Source organism: Caretta caretta, chromosome 3 (assembly GCF_965140235.1).
Source record: "Caretta caretta isolate rCarCar2 chromosome 3, rCarCar1.hap1, whole genome shotgun sequence".
Classification (NCBI taxonomy): Eukaryota; Metazoa; Chordata; order Testudines; family Cheloniidae; genus Caretta; species Caretta caretta.
The window spans coordinates 12,523,590-12,541,202 of NC_134208.1; the positions used below are offsets into that span (position 1 = coordinate 12,523,590).

Here is a 17,613-nt window from a genome sequence, read left to right on the forward strand (position 1 = left end):
TTGTCCATATCCTTTCTGTAGTGTGAGGCCCCTAAAACTGGACTCAACACTCCAGATGTGGCCTCACCAGTGCCGAATAGAGGGGACTAATCACTTCCCTCAATCTGCTGGCAGTGCTTTTATCTACCTGTTGTCTCTTGTTTTATGCCTGGGTTGTGATAAACTCTGAGGCAGGGATTGCTTAGTTTATATGTGTTTGAACTGGTCCTAGAACAATGGTATCCTGCCTAGAGCTGGGCAGAAAATGCTTTTCCTGTCTCATGAATGTTTTTCAGATTTTAGAAATTTTTCTTATCCCAACTCTGGATTAAAAAGTCAAAATTTCAAAAACATTTGTGAATTTACAATCTGAATTTTCTGGGGAGTCAATCAAGTGTTTGTGTTTTGATATTTCAAAATGGTCCACTTTCAACCATTTTTAATTAAAATAATTATTTGTAGTACAATTAGCTTACATTTTGTACTGAAAAGTCCTTTTGAACAATTTTTTTGTTTTGAAAACACCAGAAGGGGACAACTTGGAAACTTTTTTTTCAACATGCTTTTCAACTCAAGAAATTTGTCAAAACTGGCCCTTTCACGTGAAAATTTTCACTTTCAACAAATCGGCATTTTTAACAACAAAAAAGTTTCATTCAAAAATTCCCAACCAGCTCTGGTCCTGATCCCTGATGAGGATTTCTTAGGGCCATAGAAATACATACAACAATCACTGGCATAAGACCATCATTCCTTTCAACTATTCATTGTTTGATGAGCGCTAGCCAGGTGAAGATCCTCCCAGAACTATATGAAACCCTCAGGGTTTCGAATGAATTTTGTTCTCTGGTTTCTATTCCTGTAGGCCCATAAACCTCTTCCCACCTGACTTTCAGCTCACAAAACCCATCCTTTAAAAAACAAACCAACCAACCTCTTAAAGCAAATTAATAAACCTCCCAAACCCATTGAGTTAAAGTCATGTAAAGCCTCAAGTTTCAAACAGATTCCAAGCAAAAGCTCCAAATCCACTGCAAATCCATTCCTTTGAAAAGCCTGCAAAGCTTTGTTGATGCTTTCACTGAACCAGGGCTGAGCTTCAAATCTGCAATGAACTTTATCACCAGCCAACATTTCCTGGTGAAAGGTTCACAGTCAGTTTGTGCTTTCCATCCCAACAGCTTTCCCCAATGTGAACCTCGGTCTCCAAATGGTGAAAGGCTAATTGCATTAGCCCACTCAGACCCCCAGTGTGTTGAGCACAACGCTCTCTTCATGAAGTGCAGATCCAGCCACGGGAACAATAGTGTCGAGATTGTTCAGCTGAAAGGGAACAATCAAGGATCTGAGCACATACTGTACTGCTGTGCTGAAGCAAGCAAACAATGGCCCATCTCCTACAGGCAGCAGTTGCGCCCGTCCCCTTAGCTAATCACTGGCTTGCTTTTGTCTCCCACAAGGGGTCACTTTATTCTAAAGAGCATCTGGATAGATACTGCACAAAGGATCATAATTATCCACATAGATAAGAGATCAAACCCAACGTGCAGAGTAATAAATAGATCATATTGATCATGAGGATGGAGGGTTGTGGTTCCCAAAGGGTTAGGTTGGGAAAATAATCATGACCCTTCTGCCATGGAAGGCAACAGCAAAACTCCCATTGACTTCAGCGGCAGCATATGGTTCTAACTTGCATCAGTGCCAATGCTTATGTGGGTGAGTATTTTTTTCCTTCTGTCTTTTCAGCGTCCTTGGCTGTTCTCTGTGGCCTGACCCATCCTTCAGAAGATTGCAGAGGAGCTGGGGCCGCATACATTCAGTGCGATGTCCATATCACAGCAGGAGCGTACAGCCTAGCAGGAGCCAGGCCTTACATATACCTGTGTGACGATGACTCTCGGCTGGAGAACAAGACAAAAGTCAACTCATCCCAGCCACTTTTTGCTGGCCTCTTTTTCAGGTTAGCCCTGACTCTATCCCACAGCAGTGTGGGCCTGATGCTGCTCAGTGTCTCCCAGAAGACACTTAGTGTTTGTTTGCAGAGTTGGGCTATGGAGAAAGTGGATTTCTATTTCCTAGGTTGGTGTGTTCCACTGGGTTGTGAAATCCATTCAGCGTGCATATCAAAGCATCTGCCCCCCACATCTTTTAAAGCATTCAAGAGACCTCAGAAAATCCATCTAGTAAACAGCCTGCTTTGTTCCTCTTTAGATTTTAATATTTATCTTCTGATCCAAAGCAACATCTGGCGGATGCCAAGGGGGAAAAGATTAGTCATTATGAAAACCAGAAGGGATTTTTTCCCCCCTTCACCTCTCCAAAGAGATTCATGGGTAAAAAGTCACAGAGGATCTGGCAGGCTGTATGCTGTTTACTCAACAAGGGTGCACAGACAGTTACTGTAGCTTTAGGCTTTGGAAACCATGGGCCAAATTTGTGGGTGTAAACTGGAACTACTCCATTGACATTAATGGAACTATGCCAGTTTACACCTGCAAATAATTTAGTCCTATAAGGTTGTGGTAGGGGTTGGGAGTGGTGGACAGAAAAGAATAAGAGTGAAACTTTCCCATTTGTTTTTTTTTTTAAGTCCTCCTTCCTAACCAAATAGATAAACAGAACATAACCAGGTTATTGGCCCAAGATTTTCTGTAAAGTATGGGCCAAACTCTCAGCTGATGTAAATTGGCATCACTCCACTGATTTCAGAGGCTCTATGCTGATTTACACCAGCTGAAGATCTGGCCCCATGTTCTCCTGTTGCGAGATACAAGTTAATCAATGGGAGTTACTTAAACCCTGTGGTGAGAGCAGCAGGCATTACAGTATGTATTTAACAAGGAGGACAAGACTGCCATTGTGCAAATGTTTTTCCAAAACCCGAAAACCACATGAAACTAGCCTGGTTTGAGGTTTCTGGGCTTTGAGTCTCCTCTTGCTCACATCAGTATAAATCAGAGTAACTTCCCTGGAGTCAGTTGATTTACATTTGTATAAAGTCAGTGCGGTCAGAAGAGAATCAGATCCTGGGGCAGATCCTGGAGCTATTACTCATTTACACCAGCTGAGGATCAGTGCCATTGTTTTTATTATTTCTGATTTACATAGCACGAGATTATTCTAGACGCTTAACAGACAAAAATAAATACATAGGGTCCTGATTCTTCTCTCCCTTATAGCTGGTCTGCACCTGGGTAATTCCATCAATGTGAATGCTCCAATGGCTCTATGCCTGGTTTACACATCAGAGAAGAATCAAGCCTACCATCCCTACTTTAGTGGGTTTGCCCACACAAGGCACTGGAGAATCAGGTCCTTAGTCAGGGCTTCAGTGTTTGGCTCATAGAATCCAGAAAGGGAGAAAAGACCTTTGAGGTCATCCAGTCTCTCTCCCTGCCAACTCATATAGTTCTTTTATGGCATGCTTTGTCTAGTCTAGTTATAAATGTCCCAAAAGGTGGGGCTACCGTTATTTCCATGTCCATCGACCCAGCAGTGTCTATGTCACCGCTGAAGTCAGCTTAACTGCATCGCACAGAGGGTGAATTTTTTCACAGCCTGGAGTGATTTAGTTAAGCCAGCCTAACTTTGTAGTGTAGACCAAGCCTTCGTTTCATCCCATTGCTGCAAGTTCACATCCCTGTTTACTATGCTAAATAGTTCCTTTCTCCATTTGGTGCTTATATAACACTGACAGATCCCAGTCGTCCGTGGGCAGGATCAAACCTGGGGCCTCTGGAGCTAAATGCATGAGCTGTTAGCTAAGGCTGTAGAGCTGACTCAATCTCTCTCTCTAAGTGGTCTTGGTGCCACCTGATGGGACAGAACACCACACCCAGAAGGTGTGTGGGTTACATACTTCCTGTAGTTGAGGAAGCATGTATTGAGCTTCAGAGACTTCCCAGTTGAAATCCTGGATGAGCCTCCACTTGTAATGCTGACAGACTCCAGTTGTTGTTAAGTGGGATTGAACCTGGGGCCTCTGGAGCTAAATATATGAGCCTCTACTTGATGAGCTAAAAGCCAGCTGGCTATTAGCTGAGGCTGCAGAACAGACTCAATCTCTCTCTCCAAGTGGTCTCAGTGCCACTAAATGGGACAGAAAACCACACCCAGGAGATGTGTGGGTTACACTTACACTCTTCCAATATTATAGATTTGTTATTAGAGCTGGTTGAGTGTTTCCTGACAAAACTTGGCTTGTTGGAAAATGCTAATTTGTGGAACCCGAAATTGTGTGGGAAAGGGTCTGTTATGGAGAATCACCAATTCCAAAATTGCAATTTGTTGAAATGACCCATTTCAACATTTTCAAAACAAAAGAGTTTCATTTTCCTGTTCAAAATGACTTTGTCTCTCAACTTTAATTTATACTTTAAAAAAGGTTATAAATAAAAAAGGTCACAATTTGAAAGAAAAGCTTCTGAAATTAATGAACCAAAAATTTTGATTGACCTGATCTGTTCTCCCCCCCCCCCAATTATCTGTTTGTGAAAGTGTTCAATATTTTGACTTTTTATCCAGATTCAGGATGAGAAAAATATTCAAAATTGTGAAAATGTTTGTGGGACTTGATAGCCATTTCCTCTCCAGCTCTAATTGTTGTCTTCCTCTAGTGATTGATTCTTTTCAAACCCCAGTTTCACACTGGCTTCAATGAACTTACTCCTGACTTTCACTAGTGTAACCATGAGGACTGTCCGACCTATGTGTGTTTTAACTCTTAGTGCCAAATCCAGCTTTCATTGACCAGAATGCAAGTTTTGCAATTGATGTCAGTGGGATCAAGATGTGACCCTTAACTTTCAGTTTGTCCCTCCAGCTCTGATTATTTTTGTTGCACTTCTTTAAGCTCTCCACTTCGTTAATCATTGTCCAGCAGTGAGGTGCTCAGAAATGAAGTAACTGTTACCGTTGTGGTTAACCCAGGACTATACAGAGTGTGTCCATTACCCATAAATTAATTCCCAATGTAAAATCAGATTAAACTCCCATTCCTGTCTCTTGCGAGAGCCCCATTGACTTCCATGCAAGCTGGATCAAGACCTTACTTTGTTTATAGCATTGGATATAGACATCTCCCCATAAAAATATTGGCAATTTAAAGGATAAAGTTTTTCCTTGCAGCAGAAATTATGATGCAGTCTTGAAAGATACCCCCAGCCCACTGGATTGCTGTACAGGACAAGAATAGCTCTCAAACTGTTGCTATCAAAAAGCTAATGCTGTTCCTTAAGACTGACTTTGTGTTGTTGATGTGGTGGAGGGAAAGATTTATTTATTTAAATAAATACAAAATCATTGTTAAAATGGCTCCGATAACAAAAACGGTTGGAGGTAACATGCTCTGTATTTAATATACCACCTATTGTGCTAAAAATGGCAATAAAACAAACATCCCCCAAACCCCTGCCATAGCTGATGTCTCCTTGCACTATGGCATGGTTTGAAAACCGCAGATTCATCAATTGGTTGGGATCAGGGTACTCCCAAGCCAGTGAAGGGCCAGATTTTCAGATGGGTTGATTTCACTTGGAGTAAGCCACTAACCCACTTTGGCACTTTTGTCAATCTGGCCCTAGGTGCATCGTAGAACAATGTAGTAGCTCATCTCTTTTTAGCCCCCCATCCTGTAAGTTACATCAGCTTAAACCCTTACCTGTTATTTCTGAATTAGATACGAGAAAAGAGTTTGGTTGTCTCCATCCAAATTCCCAGGGAGTAGATACCCACATCGCAAAAACCACTTCCAAATAGACTGAATTGACTTAGCAGGCTTGATTTGCCATTTTTTTGTACCTTGTGTCACCATTTATAGCTGTGTACAATCGGTTATGATATGACCAATTCAGAGTGGTAAGCATTTTTGAGCGGGTGTAAATGACTGCACAAGGTGAAAGGGGGTGGAGAATCAGGCCCAGAGACTGAGTTGTCTTCTCTGGAATAGGTACGGTACCTGAAATAGGCTGCCTTTGAGTTGAGGTTGATTAGTGCTGCTGCCTGTGTTGGGATGGGTTTGTGGATAAATTGGGGACTTCATTTTTCTGAAATCAGATCTAAATTCACGCACAAATCCACAAACACTGTCACTGAATTTTTTGGGAGAGAAGGCTGGGAAAGGGGGGAGAGTTGGGGAAAGGAATGCAAATTACAGCCAGACATGAAAATGGGACGTCTGCTTCCTGGGCCTCATCCAGAGCTCAGTTAAGTGAACTGGGAGGCTTTCCATTGACTTCAAGGGACTTTGGGTCAGACACTCACAGCTCCCCATAGTAAAAGCTACCAAAGTGAGCAGCTGTCAGCAGCAAGACCCAGTAAGAACACGCTTTACCTATTACCTTTGCTGCTCCTTCTTCTCTCTGTGTGACAGAAGCCTTTGGAGCAAGTGTCTTTGAATAACTGACACATATATCGAATCTGCTTAGTCTGGGCTGTTAAGTAAGTTTAATTAATTTACTAAGTTAATGTTCCAGTGCTAGCAACAAAGCATCATTGCAATCAGCTGGGGAGCAGGAATTGGAACCCTAAATGAGCTCATTTTTTCACAGTTGGAATTAGGGACCAGTTAGCCAGTTGTGTGGTTTTCCAATTTCTCCGCTTGCCCTAAGGGAGTAGCAAGTTATTCATTCCCCATTGCTAAGTGTGAATAAGAAAGGGAAAGGGGGGTGGGGGAATTCAGACAAACCCTACTCGGTGTATGCTTCCATCTTTGATTCTCTCAGTCCTTGTCTGCACTTACCTCCTTCCCTTGGTCCTGGAAGAGCATTTGCTAGCATTTATAACTGTTTTGTGAAGCTGAAAGGCATCACTGAGAGATCTTTACTGCATGTATTGTCATCAGGAGGGTTTGCAGATAAAGGGTGGGGGGAAACAAATAAACAATAAAAGAATGGAAACAAAATTACAGAAATTTGCAAAGTTTGACAAATGGTGGGCAGGAGTTGCCACAAGCTAATGGCTTGCAATGATTAATAAGAGTAAAAATAATTGCATTTCATTAAGATTGATGACACCCCATTTAACCTCCCTTCTCGTTTCAGCCCTAAAGTGGAAAGAGATGAAGTTCTCATCTATAATAGCTCCTGTAACATTACCATGGAAACTGAGGCAGAGATGGAGTGTGAGGGAGCTAATCAGCCAATTACCGCCAAGATTACTGAGATATGGAAAAACTGGGGCCAGAACACTCAGGTATAATCAAATCTTTTTTACAGACTGATTCAAACAGCTTAAAATTAAATTTGTAATATTGTGTACATTTAAAGGGGGGAAAAAACAATTTAGGCTGAGTAGTGGCAATATATAATATTAAATGCTCTCCAACTTTGAATAGCAGTTCTAATGCACAGCAGATGAATTAATGGTTAACTATGGTTAATCACATATTGATCAAATATAAATGAGGGCTGCCTTGTTTCCTTTAACTTCCTTTATAGCTTGTCTTTTTTTTTTAGACTCTCTTTCTATGTACAAATGCCAGTTCTGTTCCTAATGTAGTTTTCCCCTTATCTACGTCCCTTTGTCAATGATCCCAGCTCAGGAGACTACGAGTTCTAAGTTTCCTTTGGAGCCCGAACACTAAGCAGTGGTTCGGCCCAAATAATCTCTTTTGATCCATTTGTTTATAGCATTTGTTTGTACCCGTTTGCTATTTGAAAGATGGGTCGGTGTGTATGAGAGAGAGAGAGTGTCCTAATCAGGGAACAAAATTTATCCCTTCTGCCCTTTTTAAAAACTCTCTCAATTTTAATTTTGCAAACCTGTGAGGCACTTTCTTGATCTCCCTTCAAAATCTCAAGGGTGTGAAGTGGTAGAGAACACTATAGATGAAACAAATTCATCATAGCTGCTGAAGTGCAGGTGGAGAGTGGAGAGTTTGGTAAATGTAAAATGTCTCCTCACCCTTACCCTCACCCTGAATGTTATTTGCTCGTAATTTCCCAAACAGACTGTATGGGGGTGTCAGGCTGTGTTCAAAGCTACTGTTCTCATGATGGTGGGAATGGCAGAGCTGTGTAAGCATGTTTGCAGCACATTGATCTGATTCACTTTGCATGTGCGCTGGTGTAATACAGGAGTAAGTCTTTTGGAGTCGGTTGAGTTATAGCCATGTAAAAACTGGTGTGAGAGGAGGCAGACCCCTCAATCCACTCAGCAACATCAGCTGTGCCTTTTATGCTTCATAAATCCTCAGATAAACAGAGTATCATGTAATCTACTGAGCATGGATGAGACCTAGAAAACAGAGGTCCTGTTTGCTCTGAGCTGATATTAAAGATTTTGTGGTAACTTTTAACCCTGGTGTCCTTGGCTGAGATTTCCACCTCCCTATCATTATGCATTGTGCCATCCTCCACCCCAGAAGGAGCTGCACTGCCATGACCTACTGATTCCTGTATGTATATAGAACCAAATTCTGAAGTCCTTATTGGGTCAAAATTCTCTGAATTTGGCCTGTTTGTAATGCTCTTTTGGATGAAGGGTGCTAGGGTTATTACTACAGCTGAATCTCTTAAAGTGATATTGTTACTTTTCACTCCCTTAAAACATTTTAATTTGGTTATTGCTCATTGTTTTAAGACTCAGTCGAGGCCCATAGGTTTTATGTAGCCTTCTAGAGGCCAACACTTTCTGTCCCTATTGATGATGTCCACTTTCATGTTGGCAACCATGTTTCCCTGGGCATCTAGCCCTTTGCGAGGGCCAGGATGACTCCCCCTTTTTGTCGTTCTGTTTACTTCCTCGGCTGTTAATCAGCCTGACTAATCATAATATCAGTAGTTTGCACAGCTAAGGGAAACCATTTTAGGTCAGCACTGCTGTGGAGCCAGCAGGGTGACCTCTTCAAACCAATGGTTGTCCACGTGGCTGCTACTCTTTTTATCTGTTTTTTTTCCCCTCCCCTAAATGAAATGCAGAACTCATTCCCAAGTGTATCATAAAGCACAGGCTACGGTGTATATGAGCTACTGGGGGCTACTGGATGGCATCACACCTGCTCCATGACGCACTCAACTGTGTGTCATAGACTCTGTAGTCCCAACACTGAGAACAGATGGTTCTTTAACTGGAGTGCTTGAGGCCTGTGCTTTGGGAGCAAGAGGAGGATACAAGTTCTGTCACCGCAAGTGGCTGTGCTGTGCAGCATAGTGAAAATCATGAAGTCCTGGGTGGCTTGAACAAACCGAGGGGGGAGATGTGCAGAAACAAGAATGCTTGGGTTTTGGTTCTGCTTAATGAATCCAGTGGTGTTTTGGAAGTAAGCTTCATTTTATCAATCTCCCCCAAATTCGTGGGGTGATGGGGGGGGGGAGGGAGTTCAGATAAATGGTTTTAATTTTGGTCCTTTTCTAGTTGACAGCATCCTGTTAAGATTTATGACCCACTGCAGCTTATGCATGCTTCATGATAGAGGTTTAAATCATGTCATGTGAACTGGCCTTGCCTTTCCACTGGAAATAATGGTCCCCAGCTTCAATACCAGACAGTAAAATGCATTAACAGCATCCTGTGTATTTGGATAATGGCACTATTAACAAGCAGCACAACATACCATAGCAGTAACAGGACTTTGCCGCTTTATAGTAAGACCTTACGCTTCCATTGCACCTTTCAATTGAGGATCTCAAAACACTTAGCAGATGTTGGGGCTGATCCTCAGCTGCTGGAAATCTGTGTAGCTCTACTGACTTCATGGTCTGCTGATGTACTCCAGCTGAGTATCTGGCCCTTTATAACAATTATCTTATTTATATTGTGGGGAATACCTAGATGCCCCAGTTGTGAACAGGGCCCCATTGTGCTGCGTGCTCGGCAGACACACAGTAGGAGACAGTCCCTGCTCCAAAGAACTTAGAATTTAATATGAGGCAAGATGCAACGAATAAGCGTGACAAACAGAGGCAGGGAGGAGAAGGAGGGCAATAAAAATAAGGTCATGAGGTTGCAGGGGTAGCTGTTAAACAATTTGGTAGTTCATGATGGCTCCAAATATCTCTTTAGTGAGGAAAGATCATCTAGTGGTTAGGGTACAAGCTTAAAAGATTTGCATTCAAGTCCCTGCTTTGCCACAGATCTCCTGTGCCTTGGGTAAGTTGCTTAGCCTTTCTATGCCTCAGTTTCCCATTTTTAAAATGGGGATAATAGCATTGCCCAGCACCCTGCCTTACAGGGGCATTGCAAGGTGAACTACGTTAAAGATGGTGACGTGCTCTGCTATTATGGTGATGGGGGCAATGTAAGTGCAGGAGAGATTTGTAAAATTATTGGTAAATTAAATCAGCTGATCCTGCATGAAGCTGGGAGAAAAATATCAGGCATCCTTCCTGGAAAAAGCTTCAGCATTTTCCTACCCATTCTACTGATGCATAAGCAAAACAGTCATTGATTGGTTGACTCCGTGTAGGTGTCACAGCAGGGATGGCCTTGAAGAGGGATTTGATGTAGTCTTGGATGGAGTTCCTACTGATCAGCTCAAAAGGAGCATTCCAAGTGTAATGGGGTTAGGGGCAGGGGTATTTTAAATGGGACCCTGATCCACCCTAACTTATCTTGGTGGCATGAGACGCAACCTGTGTCTCCCTGCTCCCAGCATTACCCAGAGGAACAGGCTAGGTTTTGTTCCCTGCCTGTAGGACAGGTTGGGATAGTAACTCCAAAGGACTTTCTTCCCCTGATCTACCTAGTGAGACTACACCTGCAGGCCCCTGCCTACTGGGTCTCCAGAATACTCTGGGGTTGGGTTTAAGGCTGCAACCCAACTATCCTCCCTCCTGAGGGACCTCACCGCTGCTCGTGAGATCCCAGGACTGAGCCTGAACAATGGAAACTATGACGAAGAAGCTTCCAAATCACTTGGCGCTCTCTTCACGGTACCTCCTCCCCAGTTACTCCTCTTAACTGTGTCAGATCTATCTGTGAGGTGGAGCGCTCCTACTCACTACTAGACAGACTCCCAATAAGTAACATATCCCTAACTGGAGTAGTAACTTTATACTGAATTAAATTGTTAAAAAGGGTGCACATGCAAAACATCAAATCGAACAAAACAGATTTATCTTTCTCAGGAACAGCCTAAAATAGGAGAAAACTTAGCAGGTTTCAAAATATACTAAGCAGTTGAAAGATGGTAAAATATACTGAAGCAATCCTTACACTACTTCCCACACCCAGATGGACAGACATGATAAAGTATTTACTCTAGATGAGTACACACATACAAAAACACTTTTAACAGTAAGTGTCTCTTTTGTGGGGTGGTGAAACTTGGCTCTTTGGTTTGATGGTTCCAGAAGGGTATCTGATAGGAATAATGCCCTGCCCACCTGGTTATGGCTTCACTCAGATTTCCACACAAATGATCATAGCAGTGTTTTGAGCCCCCTTTCCTCTTTTTGTGCAAGCCCCAAGTCTTCTCCTACAGAGACCCTGGTTTGAAAGGTCACTAGATGCTGCTCCCCAGTATGCTTGAGTGAATGAAAGAGACCCATCTCCAAAGCGGGTGAATGCACCAGGGAAGCGGTAGTCAAGGGTAGGACCTCTGAGCTCCGCACTGCTCTGCCTGCTGCGAGGCAGGGCCACCGTCATCTGGGCTGTGCATTGCTCACACAGGGCTTTGCCCCAGGACTGAACCGGAAAATCTTCCGTACAACCAACTGCAGTTACCCCACAGTACTTGCCACCTTCTCCCTGGCTCAGGGGGTGCCAGGAACACCCCAAGCTGAAGCTGTTCATGGCTCCCTGTGCAGCTGATCTCAGGACTGTGTGGTGGTGGGTTACTCCACTCACTTGCCTTTGCTGGCTCTCTGTGGTTCTCTCTCGTTCCCTTATTGTGTGTCTCTGACCTCCCTGCCCACTCCCTACAGCTCCCCATCTCTGGTGCTGTTGTTCACTCACCTCTGCTGGGCCTGTCACTTGTTTAGTGCGTAGGGTTGCCAGGCATCCGGTTTTTGACCAGAACGCCCGGTTGAAAAGAGATCCTGGTGGCTCTGGTCAGCACTGCTGACCGAGCCGTTAAAAGACTGGTTGGTGGTGCAGTGGTGCTAAGGGAGGCTCCTTGCCTGCCCTGGCTCCATGCTGCTCCCGGAAGCGACCGGCATGTCCAGCCCCTAGGCGCAAGGGCGGCCAGGGAAGCTCCGTGTGCTGCCCCCGCCCAGAGTGCCAGCTGTGCAGCTCCCATTGGCTGGGAACTGTGGCCAATGGGAGCTGTGGGGGTACCACCTATGGGTGTGGGTAGCACGCACCCAGCAGAGCTGCCTGGCTGCACCTTTGCCTAGGGTCTGGACATGCTGGCTGCTTCCAGGAGCAGAACAGAGCCAGGGCAGGCAGGGAGCCTGCCTTAGCCCCATGGTGCCGCCGACCGGGAGCCGCCTGAAGTAAGCACTGCCCGGCTGGAGCCCACACTCTGACCCCCTGGCCTGGCTCAGAACCCGCTTCCCAAACCCTGCACCCCAACACCCTGCCCCAGCCGTGAGACCCCCTTCCACACTTCAAACCCCTAGGCCCTGGCCCAAAGCCCCCTCCTGCACCCCAAACTCCTCATCCTCACCCCAAAGCCTGCACCCCTAGCTGAAGCCCTCAGCCTCTTCTGCACCCCAACTTTTTGCCCCAGGCTGGAGTCCCCTCTGGCACCCTGAACCCCTCATTTCTGACCCCACACTCCTAGCTAGAGCCCTCACCGTCACCCTCTCCTGCACCCCAAGCCTCTGGCCTAGTCCAGTGAAAGTGAGTGAGGGTGGGAGAGAGCGAGGGATGGGGGCTGGGCCTCTGAGAAGGTGCGGGGCAGGGCCTTGAGGTATGGGCATGGCAGGGGCAGAGCAAGGGTGTTCAGTTTTGTGCAATTAGAAAGTTGGCAACCCTATCAGTGCAGGTCCCCGGTCTTTGCACCGACCCTCGCTCCACAACTTGGCTCTTGTGCGGCTCCTCCCCTCCAGGCATCCAGCTACAGCACCTCACCCCAGCTGGGGCTGCTCTCACTGTCTCCCCTTCCCCCAGCACACGCAAAGGCTGGGACTTGAGCTGAGGCTCCCAGATTGGCCTTGCTGCCAGGTCAATCAGACTGACTTGGGGGACCAGCTACTTCCCATTGGCCCTGATCTGGAGCTGTCTGATTGGCCGGAAGCTCTGTCAGTCCCAGGATCCTAAATTCCTTGTTCAAGCAAAATTCCCACTGAAGACTGTGGGGCAGATCATCATCTTATGTAAATTATCATAGCTCTGTTGACTTCAATGGAGCTGGGACAATTTACTCCAGCTTATAACTTGCCCCTTCAGGATTAATCCCTAACCTATTGTTTTTAAATCAGTCTTGGATTTAGATGCATATTTCTAATGTCCCAAAGCAGGTTTAGAGGTGGAGACTTTACCCCATTGGTTGTGACATTCTGATCCTCACATTTCATGTTGTTGGCTTGGCCCTTTATAGAGATCATAGAATATCAGGGTTGGAAGGGACCTCAGGAGGTCATCTAGTACAACCCCCTGCTCAAAGCAGGACCAATCCCCAATTTTTGCCCCAGATCCCTAAATGGCCCCCTCAAGGATTGAACTCACAACTCTGGGTGTAACAGGCCAATGCTCAAACCACTGAGCTATCCCTCCCCGCAACCAGAACCAGCCACTAAGCCAAGATCTGTGTTTGAATGTTCCTGAGGATGGGGCCAGAGATTTTGGAAAATGGGGATTTTATTTCAGACTCTCATCTTTTCATCTGTATTGTGTTTGAAATACATGCCACCATATGATTTAATTAGGTCATGCATGTGAAGTAACAAGCCTCTGCCCCAGCATTCTATTAACATTTGTAAATTGCTCCGTTATTAACTGGGGAAGAGCTGTGGAATCTGTTTTTTTATATCTGTATATAATGCAATTTAGCCCACTTAAAATAATAATAAAAAGCTCTGATTGTCTATCCCACAGGACTTAATTAGCTCACGGTTTCATGATACACTGAGTCATGGCAAGATACAAATAAAAAAAAATGTTCTAATGCTCAGTCACTACCCGTTCACTTTACCTCTGGTGCATAATGAGTTGTCAGCCACCGTGACACTGATGAGATGTGTAAAACATGCTGATAACACAAGGAGAGGATGCTCATGGGAAGGTTTGACCAGACTTGGGCGTCTCTGAACTATTATGCTTAGTGAGCCTTCAGATTATTATTCCAGATCACTGGACCAGACCTAATCATCATGCAAGCATGCTGTTTGAGCAATGTTTTCCTTGTACTGACTCCTCTCCTCCTCTGGCCCAGATGGGTGGTATAATGTATATCGCTGGGCCCATGCCACATATATTAAGTCAATCGTTGGAAAGCCTAACTGGTAAGGTAGTGAATTTGTTTCAACCCAACCCTTGAGGGGATCCCATTAAGGAATAAAAGGGTAATAAAAATAACATGCTAGATAAAAATGCTATACAGGATTACAGCTATGCCTGTATCAACTCTGCTTCCTTTAACTTGTTTTTAAAGATGAGAATACGGGAAGGATGTGAGGTTTAAGGAATGTCTTAGAAAGTTGAAGATCTTCTTTTCTTAGCCCAAAGATTAATACTGTGGGTGTCTCTGCACAGGTTGGGTGCCTACATTAGTCACTTAAGATCTATGGCTGAGATTTCGGTACCTACTTAGGAGATCTGGATGCTCTACTTCTGTTAATTTGAATGGGAATTGGGCTTCCTAATCCTTTAGACAGCTCTGAAAATCTTAGCTATGGTCTTTGCCTTTGATTTACACTTACCTTACCTGCCATCCACCCTCCCCACATACTGGCCTGGATACAGTATAAGGCAACCTTCTATAACTACCTTTTATTCATTTCATTCATTCTCCTGCCCGTGGAGAATAGAGTGCATGCTTTGGGTCACCCACTTCCAGGGAGCCTGGTCTCTTGCCAGTGTTGTGGCCTGCTCTATCTTGTGGGTGAGGTTGAAAGCCATGACATCCCTCCAGTGTGTGAAGCCGGCTGTAAGGTCTTCTCCATCTCAATTTGTTGGATCAAACACATAGTTTGGCAGGCTGGCATGGACTCTGGCATATGAAGCAGATGGCCAAGCCACTTGAGTTGGCATTCAGTCACTTGGGAAGACATTGGAGGCTGGTTGGTCTGACTTTAAAATTATTATGTAATATACATTAACTATAAATATGATTTATAATATAGCTACCTACTTCCCCTATAACAATGACCAGGAAGGGAAGTGCAAATTTATATATAGCTATAACAATTTTATCTATTTGATTGTCTCCCTTTCCTCTCACTCTTTTTCACTTCTCTTAGGTGGGCTTCAGGATAGAGCAAAGATGGTCTTTGTCTTACATCCCATCTCCACCCACTCCTGTACGAAGCATAGCTTGGCCAGACCAGAGAATCTGGCTCTTAGTGGAGTATTTTAGTATAGGAGCAATAAGAAGAGCCCCAGTTACATTAGTTAAAGTCAAAAATTTATAAAGGATATTAACCCTCATGCTTCAGGGGATAAGCAGACTACTAACTGCCAGTGATTAGGAAGCAACTTTCCACTCTGGGCAGCTCCACAATTGTCTATTTTTGGGATAGCTTGCCTCTTCCTGTGAAGCATCTGGTATTGGTCACCTTTGGAGAGCGTATACTGGATTAGAGAGATCATTGGTTTGACCCAGTATGGCCTTGTCTATTTAAACCATTGTGGGACCAGTCTGTGGGTCCAGTCACACAAGATGCTGTGAGATCTTCCGGAGAGGTTCTGGGCACCTTTGACTCCTGGTGAATTCGCTGAGAACTGAGTGCACTCAATGCCTTGCAGGACAAGGCTCTGCCCCGGGAACTGTTTCCCATGGTACCACTCAGATTGGGCCTGCTGACCCTGCATACTATACAGACTAGAAAGAATGGGAGGTGGGCTCTTCTCCACTGAGGGCCTGCAGCTCTGGAATACTCTTCCTCCTCATTCAGCAGAGCAGATCCATGATATTCTTCTAGGCAAGACCTTTTTAGGGCTACTCATTGTGTGGAGGGCAGGGGGTGTCTGCCTGTTGCATGTTAAGGATGAGATGTTGGCATTTTGTCACTCCTGCTCATACACTTCTCGTCCATTTTGTGGTCGGTTGTGTTTTCAGTTGCATTCTGTGTGTGCCTAAGTCCTTGTGAGGTACTGGTGCCTAATAGTTGAAATTTATTATCATTATTAATGGCTAGGAATGCTCAGCATTTCCCTCTTGCCAGCAAAGCTTCTCGCAGCCACACCGTCCTCTCAGGCTTCTCCCATGCCCTTTCTCTTCCACCAAGCCCTCTTGCTTCCTCACTCCCTTTCCATCCTCTTCTTATTCCTTCACGCTGTCCCTTTTGCCTGAAAAATCTAACCCTGGCACAAAGTGCGACCTTGCTTAGATCCCTCCTCAAAACTCTCCTTTGCCATGATGCCTACAAAAGACCTGACCGTGGTTAGGCAGCAGGTGTACTGAGGTCACTGTTTATCATTCTGACCAACATTGTCTCATTGTTTCCTTGTACTCCTCCATCTACCCGTCTGCATTCATCTGTTGTCTCTTTTCTTGTACTTAGACTGTAAGCTCTTTGGGGGAGGGCACATCCATTTTTTTTTCACGTGTGTGTATGGGGGTGTGTGTGTGTGTGTGTACAGTGCTTAGCACAATGGGGCTCCTAGGTGCTCCTTCAATACAAATAATAATTTTCCTGGCGTGCCCCCCAGTGTCAACCCACCTGTTTCTATACCTCCAAATACAGCAGTCTACAATGAGAATCAAGGAGAATTTGTGGCTGCCTTGTTTTGTCTGTCTAAGACCAAATCTACACTGCACACTTACTTCAGTATAACTACGTCACTCAGGGATGTAAAAAATCCACACCCCTGAGCAATGTAGTTTTACTGACCTTAACCCCCCGTGGAGACAGCGCTATGTAGATAGGAGAGCTTCTCCCACCAACAAAGCTACCGCCTCTCACTGAGACTAAGAGACTAAGTGACTTGCTTAAAGTCACACAGGAAGCCTGTGGCAGAGCAAAGATGTGAATGCAAGTTTCAAAGGTCCTAGACTTGTGCCCCAAACACTGGACAAACCTTCCTCTCCCAGCAAGGTCCAGCTCTTGTAAGGGAATGGAGGCCTATTGAGGACGCTATACAAGGACTGGGGGCTTCTCTGTCAACAGCTGTCGGGAGAGATGAGAAGCTAGTCGGGAACCTGAGTCCTATTTGAGGCTCTCCCACTGGCTCCCTGTATGACCTTGGCCAAGTCACCTGAAATCTGCATTTCACTTTCCCACCTGTGAAATGGGTCTAATGACACCTCTCTGCTTTTCAGCTCTGTCCATGGAAAGAAGTATTCAGCAGCAGCAGCCTGGTTCTCATGCAGTACCCAATGCTGCTGTGTTTAAGTAGCAGACATTAATATGGGTTCCAAACCAACCCCGTCCAGTTTATATTGATATGAAAACAAACAAGCTCCCCAAACTCATAACACATAAATATTATAGGTTTTCTTCCATTTCCCCTCAACCTCTTCCCACATCCCATTCCCTCTCCTCTCCCTCCCTGACTTTCACTCACACACACAAAATAATCAATGAAACTGAGGAAGGATGATCTTGTGATTAACACACTGGCTTGAGACTCAGGAGTAGGTCTGGT

The 17,613-nt window shown here is 44.8% G+C and overlaps 1 protein-coding gene across 11 annotated transcripts in view; it reads left to right on the top strand.

Moving 5' to 3' along the window:
- Positions 1-17,613, top strand: part of PKHD1 (PKHD1 ciliary IPT domain containing fibrocystin/polyductin) — a 417,278-nt gene that overhangs the window by 91,908 nt on the left and 307,757 nt on the right. For all 11 annotated transcript variants that reach the window (XR_007356005.2, XR_007356007.2, XM_048845758.2 and 8 more), the window contains 2 exons: positions 1,729-1,942; positions 7,023-7,173. Coding sequence is in view for 9 of the 11 variants with exons in the window: in XM_048845758.2 (XP_048701715.2) it covers positions 1,729-1,942; positions 7,023-7,173 (365 nt within the window). In the remaining 2 variants the exon portion in view is untranslated. The remainder of the gene's footprint in view (positions 1-1,728; positions 1,943-7,022; positions 7,174-17,613) is intronic.